This window comes from Enhydra lutris, unplaced genomic scaffold (assembly GCF_002288905.1).
Source record: "Enhydra lutris kenyoni isolate GAN:26980312 unplaced genomic scaffold, ASM228890v2 scaffoldscaffold10, whole genome shotgun sequence".
NCBI lineage: Eukaryota > Metazoa > Chordata > Mammalia > Carnivora > Mustelidae > Enhydra > Enhydra lutris.
Genome location: NW_019154094.1, coordinates 10591766 through 10606812, shown reverse-complemented (window position 1 = coordinate 10606812; position 15047 = coordinate 10591766). Strand labels below are relative to the sequence as shown.

The 15047-nt window shown below is 41.3% G+C and overlaps 1 protein-coding gene across 4 annotated transcripts in view; it reads left to right on the top strand.

Annotated features, from left to right (window-relative positions):
* Positions 1 to 1866: 1866 nt before the first annotated feature.
* Positions 1867 to 15047, top strand: part of LOC111143833 (NIMA related kinase 4) — a 35486-nt gene continuing 22305 nt past the window's right edge. For 3 of the 4 annotated variants that reach the window (XM_022497768.1, XM_022497767.1, XM_022497766.1), the window contains exons 1-7: positions 1867 to 2140; positions 3662 to 3928; positions 5776 to 5973; positions 6376 to 6483; positions 7857 to 8011; positions 9665 to 9806; positions 11872 to 12276. In XM_022497768.1, coding sequence (XP_022353476.1) covers positions 2048 to 2140; positions 3662 to 3928; positions 5776 to 5973; positions 6376 to 6483; positions 7857 to 8011; positions 9665 to 9806; positions 11872 to 12276 — 1368 coding nt within the window. In that variant the 5' untranslated portion in view covers positions 1867 to 2047. The remainder of the gene's footprint in view (positions 2141 to 3661; positions 3929 to 5775; positions 5974 to 6375; positions 6484 to 7856; positions 8012 to 9664; positions 9807 to 11871; positions 12277 to 15047) is intronic. The other variant, XM_022497769.1, reaches the window with a different exon arrangement.

The window sequence follows — 15047 nt, the reverse complement described above, 5'->3', positions numbered from 1 at the left end:
TAGCTGAGTTCAGCAAAAATTCTGAGAATTTGAGACAGAAAACATGAATAAGCTCCATTTCTTCAACCACCTCAATGTCCTCCTGGCTCCATTTTAAAGAACCCTGTTAGCAATGCTGACTGCAATTTATTCTCTCTGTTAGCATGAGTTTCTAAACTTCCCAGAGACCCAGTTTCCTTAACTGTAAAATGAGGATGACAATAGTACCAGCTTCACAGGGTTGATGTAAGGATTAAAGAAACTAATGTAGGGGCACCTGGGTGGCTCAGTGGGTTAAAACCTCTGCCTTTGGCTCAGGTCATGATCCCAGGGTCCTGGGATCAAGCCCCACATCGGGCTCTCTGCTCGGCAGGGAGCCTGCTTCCCCCTCTTTCTCTCTACCTGCCTCTCTGCCTACTTGTGATCTCTGTCAAATAAGTAAATAAAATCTTTTTTTTTAAAAAAGAAAGAAATTAATGTACTTGTCTCTAAGAGGGGAATGGGGATTAACTGGGAAAAAACATGTATTAACTTTCTGGGGGCAATAGTATTATTAAAAAAGAAACAACAAGCCCCAGATGGAGACATATCCCCCCTCACCCAGCCCCCCAACAGCAAACCAAGACTTAATTACAGTTTCAACCAACCCAAGAATGTGACCTTCTAACAGTCAGTCTGAAATTTCCTGATCAGCACTAGTGAGATAATCTGTACAATTAAAAATGCTGCCATTCTCTTCCCCACAAAAAAAGAAGATGCCCTGGCCTGAAACTTTCAGTAATAACTAAAAGTTATTTCTTCTCTCTTTCTCTCTTTTTTTTTTTCAGTAATAATTTCCTTGCCTTGCTTTCCTTCCAGTAAAAACTTTCCATTTTGAACAACTCCTTAGAGTATCTCTCTACTTGCTAGCCAGGATGCTGCCGGATTCATGAATCACTTAATAAAGTCGATTAGATCTTCAAATTTACTTGGTTGAATATCTGTTCTTTAACATTTCCATTCTCAACAGGGACGATATTGCCCCCAACTGGGCAAAAATTGGTTCTTGGATGTAGACAAATCTTGTATTTCAAAGGGATGGATTTCAGATCCTTGAGAAAGATGCATCTGGTTCCTGGGAGATACACACCTATCTATCTAGTAGGGATATTGGAAGGATTTACAATTGTGAGGTCTTTTAGGTAAATGCTTTAGGAGAGGGAAGGGAAATGTCATTTGGATCAAACGATGAACTCTTTTGGGAGCTTTGAGCTTTCACACACGGGTCTTTTGAGAGTCCTCCTATGGACACTGCCTTAATACCTTAAGCTGTTAAAAATCAAGCAAGAATTCAGTCAAGTCATAGTGCAGGGGGTTGGACGGTTATGAGAGTACTCTGCATTTCTTAATGCACAAGCTGAAGCTTTTAGGGGTGAAGTGTAGTGGTATGCGGATTGCTAGATGCATACGTTAACCATTGTGTGATAAAGCCAATATAACACATGTTACTTGTAGACTCTAGTCTGTCATCCCTCGATTAGAACGGGAGCCTCAAGAGGAGAGGGACTTTGTCGGTCTGGCACATGGTAGGAGGTTAATAAAGTTATTTGTAAAATGTAAAATTTGTAAAATGACGAATATTTCCAAAGCGCTGAGATCAAGTACGTGCTCAATACATGGAAGCTTCCACTATTTCATTGTTCCCGGCAACCCGGAAGTTCTCGACGGTGGAACTGAGGCAGAAGGTGCGCGTCCTAAGTCCAGCGGAGTCGCTCTGGCCCCCCTGAGCCCAAGCTCTATGGCGGGTCCTCCAGGATGGCGGAACCACTCTGGCCGCGCAGCGCTTCGGCTCTGTGGTGGATGCTTCCGGTCCGTGGGAGCATGCGCGGGACTGCGCTAGCCGGGATCGCTATGGCAGCGGCGTCGCTGTGGGCCCATCCTCAGTGCTCGCGTCTGGGCCAGACAGTCTCAGCAGCCGCCTGCTCCGCGGCCTCTTGGGCATGAGCGGGGTCTCCCGCCGCGGCCCGCGACCCTGGCCGCCGCTGCCGCCGCTGCCGCCGCATCCCAGCTTTGGGCGGGCGCCGGGAACATGCCCCTGGCCGCCTACTGCTACCTTCGGGTCGTGGGCAGGGGCAGCTACGGGGAGGTGACGCTCGTGAGGCACCGGCGGGACGGCAGGCAGGTCGGCGGGGTTGGGGCCCGGCAGGGGGTGGAGGGCAGGTAGCGATATGCTGAAGCCGCCGTCCAAAGGCTGGGCTGCGGGTGGTCTGGAGGGGACTCACCTCGGATGTCACTTCAGGGAAACCGTCCCATGCCACCAAGACTAGGCCAGGCCTTACCGTAATACGCGCCCCTAACTCCCTGTAGTTTTCCTTGGTATTAATTGTTACCCTTGATCTACACACCTTCTCGGCTCTTGACCACTCTGTCAGGTCATCCATTTCCACAATCTAACGCAGCACCTGGCAGGTATTACTCTTTGGATAAAGGGCCGCGTACATCCGACCCGGAGACTACGGGACCCACTTAAAACCCATCACCTTCCCGCCAGACCTTTCACGGTCCCCATTTCTGCGAGTAGCACCACCAGCCGTCCATTTGCCCAAACCGGACACACCCAAGGGTCATTCTTGACACACACCACTGCCCCCATTCATCTGTCCACTAAGCCAGCAGGCCTCTTCTCTCTCCACTGGTATCACTGCAGTCCAGGACATCATCATCTTCAGCTGAGCTGGGGCGGTGGCCTCCACGGATCCTCCCTGCCGCCTGGCTCGCTCTTCAATCCATCACTTTCATTGCCATCTCAGTGATCCTTCTAAAACTTACAGCTAATGTTGTCATTCCTGTCTTTAAAGCCCTTTATCCCATGACCCTCAGGATGATGAGCCAGTTCTTTAAAATGGTTTTTGAGTAGGGTGACCATATAATGTATCGCACCAACTGGGGCAGTTTCGAAACTGAAAGGAGGTGCTATTAATAATTACACCAGGACAGTGGCAGTGCCCCAGATAAGATGAAAAGAGATGTCCCAAGTATAAGGCCTGCTAGCCTATTCTGCCTGATGTCAGGTGCTGGTAGCTCTGCCTAGAGCACAAGCTCAGGTATAAGAGATTTATTCAACAGCAGTAAGGGGATGAGATGGGAGTGTCCATGAATTTTTGAGTGGAGAATGGAATATTGATGGTAGTAAGAGTCCCTCACACTTGAGCAGTAGTTTATATTTTACAAAACACATTTATATATATATGCTTTTGATTAACGGATTGCATAGACTGTTCATTGGTCATGAGCAATGTAATTAGGTGTTAGGGGATATTGATTTTTTTTAGATTTTATTTATTATTTATTTGACACAGAGAGTTGTATGTTAACATGGACTCATTTTTTAGCCATTAATGAAATGTTAAAATGCAGGTGGAAAGTATAATAAATTCTTTATGATCCTCCAGCCTGTTGTAAGTCTAATCTGTTGAAAATATCAGTAAATTATAATTTGCAAATCTTTACAAATTACAAATCTTACAAAAGACTTACACACCTTTTCCCCAGTTTTGTGCTTTGTAAATAACAAAATGAATAGGCTATCTGACAGGCTCCAGGAGGGTAGTTTTGAGGACAGTCAGGAGAACCCTTAAATATTCTGAACATATAAAACTGTATGCTTATTTGCACATTGTAAAATCATGTGTTTTCACTGTAGTATGTCATCAAAAAGCTGAACCTCCGAAATGCCTCCAGCCGAGAGCGACGAGCCGCTGAACAGGAAGCTCAGCTCTTGTCTCAGTTGAAGCACCCTAATATTGTCACCTACAAGGAGTCATGGGAGGGAGGTGACGGTCTGCTGTACATCGTCATGGGCTTTTGCGAAGGAGGTGATCTGTACCGAAAGCTCAAAGAACAGAAGGGGCAGCTTCTGCCTGAGAGTCAGGTGGTGGAATGGTTTGTTCAGATCGCCATGGCTCTGCAGGTACTGTCCAGACACAGCATTCCACTTGCTCCAGGGTGACAGGGGGATGGCAAGTGGACTTTAGGAAAATCCTTCCCCAAAGCTTACATGAAAAAAATGTATTTTTAAAAAACCCATTTATGAAGTGGACCTAGGCCCTCTCGCTATAGCATTAGAGTGTTTCTGAATGAATGATGTCTATATTGAAGTAGATGTGGATTTCAGTTTGCAAGGGATGCCAGTTCTCTGTTCATTTATTTATACCAAAATTAATTCTAAGGGTCCTGAGTTGACAAAGCAAAAAATGACCATGTCTGTTATCAACTGGTCAGCTGTGTCTTACTGGAAGGTGGTTGGGCTAATTAACATGCTTGAACTGTAGGGATATGGGCTTTAACTCCACTGTGGCAGAGTGAGTGGAAATACAAAACATGTCTGTGTTTGAATATACACATATTCAAATGTGAGACTGTCTGTGGAATACCACTCTGGAACTGGGCAGACTTGTCCAGAATGGATTGACCTTGTGCAAATTTTGAGATATGCTGTCTGACTGTTGGTGGGAATGCAGGCTGGTGCAGCCACTCTGGAAAACAGGGTGGAGGTTCCTCAAAAATTTGAAAACAGAGCTACCCTATGACCCAGCAATTGCACTACTGAGTATTTACTCTAAAGATACAAATGTAGTGATCTGAAGGGGCATGTGCACCCGAATGTTTATAGCAGCAATGTCTGCAATAGCCAAACTATGGAAGGAACCTAGATGTCCATCAACAGATGAATGGATAAAGAAGATGTGGTATATATATACAATGGAATACTATGCAGCCATCAAAAGAAACGAAATCTTGCCATTTGCAATGATGTGGATGGAACTAGAGGGTATTATGCTGAGCGAAATAAGTCAATCAGAGAAAGAATTATCATATGATCTCTCTGATATGAGGAATTTGAGAGGCAGGGTGGGGGTTGTGGGGGTAGGGAAGGAAAAAAGGAAACAAGATGGGATTGGGAGGGAGACAAACCATAAGAGAGTATTAATCTTACAAAACAAACTGGGGGTTGCTGGGAATGGGGGGGATAGGGATAGGGTGGCTGGATTATGGACACTGGGGAGGGTATGTGCTGTGGTGAGTGCTGTGAACTGTGTAAGCCTGACAATTCACAGACCTGTACTCCTGGGGCAAATAATACATTGTATGTTAATAAAAATAATTTCAAAAAATATATGCTGACTAAATAAAAGTGATCTTGTTATAGTTGGAAATATTATTAAGCTCCAGATTTCATGAATCTGAGGGGACTGTGCATGTGACTCTGTACAAGTTGTCTTCCTCCCTTCAGGGGGAGTTTGTAAGTGTATTTTTAATTGGATCCATTTAATGCTAAATGGTGAAATTGTCAAGGTACCAAGCAACAGTTGTGAAGGATACTGGTGCAAATTAATGCATGGAACTAAATTTCTTTTTTTTTTTTTTTTTTTTTAAGATTTTTATTTATTTATTTGACAGAGAGAGATCACAAGTAGACAGAGAGGCAGGCAGAGAGAGAGAGAGAGAGAGGGAAGCAGGCTCCCTGCTGAGCAGAGAGCCCGATGCGGGACTCGATCCCAGGACCCTGAGATCATGACCTGAGCCGAAGGCAGCGGCTTAACCCACTGAGCCACCCAGGCGCCCTGGAACTAAATTTCTTGCTTTGGAAAGTTGTAAATCCCACTTTTTATTTAGAGATGATAGAACAGTAGTGTTTTGATATTTAGATGACTGAGATGCTTTCACTTGTGCAATTGTTGATGTTGTGTAAGAAGTCAAGAATAAGTAAGTAGAGAAGTGTTTTTATGTTTAATGAAGTTTTATTTCTCTCCTCAGTATTTACATGAAAAACACATCCTTCACCGAGATCTGAAAACTCAAAATGTCTTCCTAACAAGAACAAACATCATCAAAGTGGGTGACCTAGGAATTGCTCGAGTGTTAGAGAACCACTGTGACATGGCTAGCACCCTCATTGGCACACCCTACTACATGAGCCCCGAATTGTTTTCAAACAAACCTTACAACTATAAGGTAGGATTGAATTGCATATGCCAGCTCACCCTGTCTCTAGGACAGTATAACTTCAGAACCCATCAGATAGAAAGTCAGAGGGATTCTCTTTGATTTGGCTTAAGAAAAATGTTTTCTGTTTTTTGGTTTTTCTTGTGATTATTTATTTATTTATTTGAGAGAGAGAGCGCGTGTGAGAGCGAGAACCAGCATGGGGAGAGGGAGAAGCAGGCTCCAGCTGAGCAGGGAGCCCGATGTGGGCCTCAATCCCAGGACTCTGGGATCATGACCTGAGCTGAAGGCAGATGTTAACTGCCTGAGCCACCCAGGTGCCCTGAAAATGTTTTTTGTTTTGTTTTGTTTTCAGAGGAAAAATGGCATAGGCATTCTGACGTTTGATTATTTCCTATTTTTCTTTTCTAGTCTGATGTTTGGGCACTGGGATGCTGTGTTTATGAAATGGCCACCCTGAAGCATGCTTTCAATGCAAAAGACATGAATTCTTTAGTTTATCGGATTATTGAAGGAAAGGTAAAGACTATTCTGAAATTAATTGTTTTTAATATTTTAAGCAAGGTTAATTTAATGCAGCTTTGTAAGTAGCTCTTGGCAAAAATGAGTCATCCTTGATGTCAGGTAGATAGGTAAGAATGTAAGCTCCTTCCATGGGGAAGGTTGAACTAGAAAGAGAAGGGATTGATCGTATTTCAATATTAATTTGTAAAGGTGGCTTAATGGTTCTGAAAAATTGGCTTTTTGAAAACCATCGTCTTTTAACCACAGGATGTTCAGGTGCCCTGAGAGGATATTGGTAGCTTCCCCTGAGCCACTGTGGTTAAATGAGCCCCATCTAAAAGGAGTCCGCTCTGGGCAAAGTACCCATTCCATTCCCAGCTTGCTTAGTACCTGGTGATTGGAAGACACTTTGCAATGATGTAAAATAATAATGATGATGATGATGATGATGATGATGATAAGTCTACTCTTTGAGGGTGATGCTCCTTTGATAATCACAATTACAAGTAGCCCGTTAAGAGCTGCACAAAGCAATGTGCATGGTAGAGACACCAGAGCAACCACGTGTATATGTTACTTCCATGAGGCTAGCTGTCCTCTGCAGTGTTAGGCATCCACACGCCATTAAATTTCAAAGCTGTAAACTACGTACTGATTTTAATATGCCAAGACTCATTTTCTTAATTTCAAAATATTGAAAAACACAAAAAAAGTAAAATGTACCCATAATTCTACTACTTAAGACTCAAACAAGAAAGGAGTAAATTCCCCTCTTTTTAAAATTCTTTTCTCCCCTCTGGAGATCGCCATTGCTAGGAATTTCGTGCGTATCCTTCCTAGCGTTTTCCTGTCTGTATATATATATCAGTCTGGGTGTATATATGCACATATACACACAGGTGCTTTTAAAGAGTAACTGAGATGGAATCAGGCAGTACATATTAGTATACAGCTTGATTTTTTTGCTTAATATACGTGGGACATCTTTGTAGTTTGCTAGCTGTCATATTTTTTAAGAAGCTGCCTAGGATTTTATTAGAAGGCTGTACCATGGGCTATGCTATAGGTAGACATTTAAGGTGTTCACAGTCGTTTACTACTGCAAGAACAAGGCTGCAGTGAATATCCTGGTACATAAGTCTTTAGGAACTCGTGGTCTTATTTCTGAAGGAGACAGTCCTCAAATGGGACTGCTGGTTTGAAGGATCTGCTTTTACAGTCTCACAACTTGCTGCTATGACCAGGACATTAGCAAGATTGCTGTATGCTGGCTCTTTTCTGGTTCTGTGTATGATGACTTTAAAGAGATATTGGTGAACATCTACTTTTTCCTTATACTTTGCTTCACAAGACCAGAGTCGTAATTGTGATATTATTTCTCTTTGTAGCTGCCACCAATGCCAAAAGATTATAGCCCAGAGCTGGCAGAACTGATAAGAACAATGCTGAGCAGAAGGCCTGAAGAAAGACCCTCCGTGAGGAGCATCCTGAGGCAGCCTTACATAAAGCGCCAGATCTCTCTGTTTCTGGAGGCCACAAAGGCGTAAGATACTTCCTTGCAAATAGATGACTAAATAGTTGAATAAAAGAAGGTAGCTTCTAATTATACATTTATAAAAAAATTTTTTTAAATTATAAGAAGCAAAAAAAAAAGGTAGCTTCTATAATTCTCATATGAGAATTTATGGTGAAGTTTTATTTATTTATTTATTCTGAGAGAGAGAGAGAGAAGGGAGGAGGGGCAGAGGAAGAGGGAGAGAAAACCTGAAGCAGCCTCCATACCCAGTGCAGACCCCGACATGGGGCTCGATCTCATGACCCTGAAGTCATGACCTGAGCTGGAATCAAGAGTCAGATGCTTAACCGGTTGAGCCACCCAGGCTCCCCCATGGTGAGTTTTTTTAAAACATGAAGGAAAGGGGCACCTGGGTGGCTCAGTGGGTTAAAGCCTCTGCCTTCAGCTCAGGTCATGATCTCAGGGTCCTGGGATCGAGCCCCACATGAAGGAAAATTGCATGATTAGGGCATGTTTGAAGTTTATGTAATTGGTAAAATCAGGAATCTAGAAAACCAGCTAGAGAATCACTTTAACATTCCTCAGAGGGTTCCAAGACACATTAAGTATGATTGTTTCAAAAGGATATATGTTTTAGAAAGCACATGAAAATGAATTATCTAGGAAGCCTGTTATATGTTATGTACTATGTGAGAGTCACATTTAAAAATCAAGCGCTCAAATTTCTGAGAGCTTCCCTAAGTTTCCTTCTTCACTTATAGTTCTCAAGAGAAAAGTTTATTTCTTTGACTTGCAGGGGTTACCTTCACTAAACAGCTCTTCCATGATCTAAGAGTGACGCAGTCTCTGCCTTGTGACATGTTAGATTTAAGAGTAATACTAGACAGGCCGCAGGGGATAAAGATAAATCATCTTTTTATTTACACTGTCTATAGTTTGCACCAAACAGACCTTTGGCCTCCTACAGCCTCGGTCTCATGCTCCTCTTAAATTCTCCAGAGGATAAGTTAGCTCAGTTGTAGAAACATCACACTAAAGGAGTTGGGAATATTAATCCTGTACTCTTTTATTTTGTAAGTTCAGGCTGAGCACACCCATCATTCTTGCTATCAAACTTGGCAAAGCAGTTGTGGTATAATTACAAACATGTGAAACTTGAAAATTATGCTGGTTCTTCTGTACATGAGGTAATTTCTCATTGGTTTTTCATGGTGGAATAATCTTGTATTTATAGACAAGTTGCAGAGATTGTACGGAGAGTTTCTGTACACCCTTCCCCCAGCTGCTCCTATCATAGACATCTTACATTACTATGGTGCATTTGTCAGAACCAAGAAACAACATCAGTACCTGACTGTTGACTAAACTCCAGACTTTATTTGGCTCTCATCGGTATTTCTACTCATGGCCTTTTTCTCTTCTAGGGTCCAATCCAGGATACCACATTGCATTTAGTCCTCCTTAATCAACCAAGTCTCTCACTTTCTTGGTTTTTCATGACCTTGATTGATTTTGAGGAGTACTAGTCAAGTGTTTTGCAGAACGCCCCCTGGTTTTTAGAAAACTATTTTCTCTTAAGTGGAACAGTTTTTATAATACACACATGCATTTCCCAGATATGTAAAAACTTCTCATCTTCACTATACTGATAATAATTTTTTTCTTTTCTTCCTCATAAAGAAAAACCTCCAAAAGTAATATTAAAAATGGTGACTCTAAATCAAAGCTTACTGCTGCAGTGGTCTCTGGAAATGCTGAATCGAGTCATAAAGCCATTTCCCCCCAGCCACACTCTTCTGAGGGCTCCAAGACATATGGAATGGTAAGTATTTTAAAAACCGTTAAAGCGATAGGTTACTTAAGCAGGTTGTATGACATGAAGTTAGCCATTTTGTAGTGAACCATTCATTGTGTTTAGTGCCTTCCCAGTGTTGTGCAGCCATCACCTCTATCTTGTTCCAAAACATTCCACGTCACCGCAAAAGGAAACCCCAGACCCGTTAAGTAATCATCCTCATTGTCTCCTCCACCCGACCTCTGGAAACCACCAACGTGTATTCTGTCTCTGTGGGTTTGCCTGTTCTGAGTATTTCATGTAAAAAGAATCATATTATGTGACCTTTCATGTCTGGCTGCTCTCATTGAGCAGGACATTTCGGAGGTAGCATATGTCAGTTCTCTATCTGTTTTTATTTCTGACTAATACTCCACTATCTATGCACCACAGTTTGCTTTTCCATTTGTTCATTGGTGGATATTGAGTTATTTCCACCTTCTGGCTGTTGTATGAAAATTTGGGTACAAGTCTTTGGGTCCCTGTTTTCAGTTCTTTTGGGATATATACCTAGGAGTGGAATTGCTGGGTCATGTGGTAGTTCTCTATTTACTTTCTGAGGAACCAACATACTGCTTTCCAGAGTGGTTGCATTTTACTTTCCCACCAGCTAATGCACAAGAGCTCTGGTTTCTCTATAATCTCACCAATTTTGTCATTTTCTACTTTTCTGATTCTAGGCATCCTGCTGGATATAAAGCGGTATCTCGTGTAGTTTTGACTTGCATTTCCCCAATGACTAACAACATAGCATCTTCCCACAAACTTCTTGGCCATTTGTATTCCTTCTCTGGAGAAATGTCTGTTAAGCACTTTGGCCATTTTTTAGTTGGGTTTTTTATATTTTTGTCATTTAGTTCTAAGAGTTCTTTCTATAGTCTGGAGAGTAGATCCTTATCAGATACATGATTTACAAATATTTCTTCTCATGCTGTAGGTTGGCTTGTCACTTTCTTGATAATGTCCTTTTATGCACAAAAGCTTTTAATTTTGATGAAGCCCAAATTATCTGTTTTTTCTTACGTTGCTTATGCTTTTGGTGTCATATCTAAGAATTCCTTGCCAATTCCAAGTTCATAATGATGTATGCCTGTGTTTTTTTCTAGGAGTTTTATAATTTCAGCTCATATATAGGTAGTTGATTCATTTTTTAAATTTTAAAATTGATTCATTTTAAAAATTAAAAATGAATTTAAAAATTCATTTTTAAAATTAATCTTTTAATTTTTAAGAATTTGCTTAAAAATATTTATTTATTTTGGAGAGAGAGAGAGCATGAGCAGTAGGGACAGAGGGAGAGAGAATCTCAAGCAGGCTCCACACTGAGTGCAGAGCCTTATGCATGGCTCAGCCCCACAACCCTGAGATCACAACCTAAGCTGAAACCATGAGTCAGATGCTTAACCAACTGTGCCACTGAGGTGCCCCAGAACTTGCCATTTTGAGCCACCTCTAAGCCTATAATTTAGTGGCCTTAAATACACTCACAATATTGTGCAGCCATCACCAGTATCTCCCAAAACCCTTTCATCATTCCAAGTAAACTCTGTACTCATTAAGCAACAGTTCCCCATTCCTCCTGTTCCCAGGCCTTGGTAACCTCTAATCTACTTTCTGTCTCTATAAGTTTGCCGGTTCTAGATGAGTGGAATCATGCAGTATGTCCTTTTGTGTCTGGCTTATTTCATTTAGCATGTTTTTAAGGTTCATCCATGTTGTAACATGTATCAGTACTCCATTCCTTTATATGGCTGAGTAATATTTCATTGTTATGTGTATATCATATTTTGTGTATCCCTTCATCTGCTAATGGACATTTAGGTCATTTCCACCTTTTGCCCAGTGTGAATAATGCTGCTGTAAATCATTGGTGAGCAATTACCTGTTTGAGTCCCTACTTTCAGTTCTTAGGGATATTTACCTAGGAGTGAGATTGCCAGATCATATGGTGATTCTGTGTTTAACTTTCTGAGGAACCTGCTCTACCTTTTTTGAGTTGATTTTGTATGATGTGAGGAGTGCTATAATAAGTTGGAAGCATATTTTCACTCAGGGTGAAGACAAATGTTTGTCCCAGGAGAAACCCATAGTCATTGCCCCCTTGAAGACACCAGCAAGTCTGAAAGGCCACACCTGCACACCAGATGTGAGCAATAGCTCAGAATCATTAGCCACAATCAGTAAAGTGAATATTGACATCTTACCTGCAGAAAGAAGGGATTCCCTGAGCGCCGGCTTAGTTCGGGAGAGTCAGCCAAGACACTTAGATGCTGTTCATGAGCTAGAAGGTAACCGCAGTATTTCTCAAGTGAAGGAGAAGCTGCAGGATGGCACTAAGCCCAGTCCTCAACCCGGAAACCTGACTCCTGCATGGTCCTCTGACGATGTCACTGGGGAAAGGAATGACCCAGTGAGACGTCTGCAGGCCCTCAACAAAGACCAGAAGCCGAAAGACCAGGTGAGTGATATGCATGAGGTGCCGGTTTCAGAAAGAAAATGGAAAGTGCAGTTACAAAGATATGAGTTGTGTTGTTCATTGGGTTCTATTTGGCATTTTAGGAAAATCAGTCTGTGTGCCATTTTAAACATTATAGAAACCAAAGGATAGGACCCACAGGATTCTTAGACACCTTGTGCCCCCCCATAGGGTATCTGGTGGAAGCATGCTATTTTTATGTTTTCTCCCATTTCTTTGTCACTCTTCCTTAGGCTTCCACATGGAAGGGTAGTTCCACCAAGTAGGTAACATCACATTTCTTCTTGCACTTGGAAAGTTAGTGCTTGATCTTACTTCTTAAGGAATAAAAAAAAAGTATTTTATGTGTTGGAACCAAAGGGGAAGGAAGAAAAGAAAAGGAAAGGAGCAAAGGGATTTTGATACTAAGAGACTATTCTGAGTAAATTTAAAGGTTAACTTTTACTTGAACTTAGAAAGAAGCATAAGTTAGACGAAATATGGCAGTAGCTGAGGATTAGAGAAAGCCAGAACATTTGGTGACCTTTTCATTTTTATATGTAAAATATTCTAAAAATATATTTAAGATGTATATTTTAACTATTTTTATAATCTATGCTAAAGTATTTAAATTTGATATATTAAACATAACTTTATATTTGATATCTCTATATAAGACATATAAAAACTATTTTATACAAATATATTCAAAAAATTTTTTAAGGTTTTATTTGAGAGAGAGCACACACAAGCAGGGGGAGCAGCAGGCAGAGGGAGAAGAAGCAGCAGGCTCCCCACTGAGTAGGGAGCCAGACATGGGGCTCGGTCCTAGGACCCTGGTATCATGGCCTGAGCCAAAGACAGGCGCTTAACCAGCTGAGCCACCTATATTCAAATGTTTTAAATGTTTTAAATAAGTTTTTGTTCTATATTCAAATGTTTTAATGTTTTAAATAAGTTTTTGTTCTTATGGAAAAGTCAAAGTAAAGCCATTGGATTGAAGTCTTAAACTTTCTTCGGACACTGGAATTCTTAGTACTTTGTGGATAAAACTATGTGTGTGCTGCTTGTTCTGCTTGGCTCTCAAATTACATTCAGATTCACTTCTTTCATTTTTTTCTGTTTATTTTTCTATTTTTAAAATACCGATTCAGTGGTTTTCGGTGTATTTGTAGGGTTGTACAGTCATCATGTCTAATTCCAGAACATTTCTATAACTTAAAGAGAAACCCCATACCCACTAATAATAGCCCATTGCTCCTTGCCCCCAGTCCCTGGCAACCATTGTCTGTATGGATTTGCCTGTTCCGAGCACGTCATGTACAGGCTTACTTCAGAGAAACTGCAGTTTCAAATCCAGGTCACCATTATAGAGCAGATATTGCAATGAAGGTTATCAAATTTAATTTTTGGTTTCCCAGTGCATGTAAAAGTTACATTAAGGCTATAGCCTAACCACTGCCTGAGCTTTCAGTACATCAGGATCTGTGTGCTGCTGGGGGGTCTTGCCCTGAGGTCGATTGTTGCCGATTGATCGGGGTGGTGGTTGCTGAAGGCTGTGGGGGCTGAGGCAATTTCTTTCAGCAGGACAACAGTGAAGTTTGCCGCATCTGTTGACGCTTCCTTTTACTTAAACACTTAGAAGCCATTGTAGCATTATTAATTGGCCTAATTTTAATATTGTTGTGTCTCAAGGAATGAGAAGGCCTGAGGAGAGATGGAGAGATGGGGAACAGCCAGTCAGTAGAGCGTCGGAACACACACGTTTGTCAATTAAGTTCTCCATCTTTTATGGACAGTTTGTGGTTCTCCCAAACAATTACAATAGTAACATCAGCCATCACTGGTTACAGATCACCATGACAAATGCAGTACTACTGAAAATGTTTGAAACATTGTGAGAAGTACTAAAATGTGACACTGAGACGTAAAGTCAGCAGATGCTGTTGGAAAAATGGCACTGATAGACTTGCTCGTTGCAGGGGTGCCACAAACTTTTCCATTTGTAAAAAACAAACAAACAAACACACAATTGTCTGTGAAGCATAATAAAGTGGAGCACAGTAAAATGAGGTATGCCTGTGAAGAGAATCATGAAATTTGTGGCCTTTTGTGGCAGCTTCTTTTACTTAGCATGATGTTTTCAGGGTTTACTCATGTTGTAGCATCTACCAGTATTGCATTCCTTTTACATTTTTTTTTACTTTTTTTAAGGAATTTTATTTTTTTTTTTGAAGATTTTATTTGTTTATTAGAGAGCAAGAGAGAACATGAACGGGGGGAGGGATAGAGGGCAAAGCAGACTTTCCGCTGAATAGGGATCCTGATGCAGGACTCAATCCCAGGACCCTAGGATCCTGACTTGAGCTGAAGCAGATGCTAAACTGTCTGAGCTCCCCAGGCACCCCTGCATTCCTTCTTAAATTGCCAAATAAATTCACTGTATGTGTACACCATATTTTATTTACCCATTCTTCAGTTAGTGAACATTTGGGTTGTTTTCACTTTTTAGTCACTATGGATAATGCTGTTACGAACATTCTTTTTGTTGTTATTGTTCCTGTTATGAACATTCTTATACTAGCTTGTGTGTGGACATGTTTTCAGTTCTCTTGGATATATACTCTATGATTGGAATTGCTGGGTCATATGGTAACTCTATGTTTAACTTTTTGAGGAACTCTAGGACTGTTTTCCAAAGCAACTACATCATTTTATTTCCCAACAGTATGTGAGAGTTGCAGTTTCTCCACATCCTCACCAGTACTTCCTAT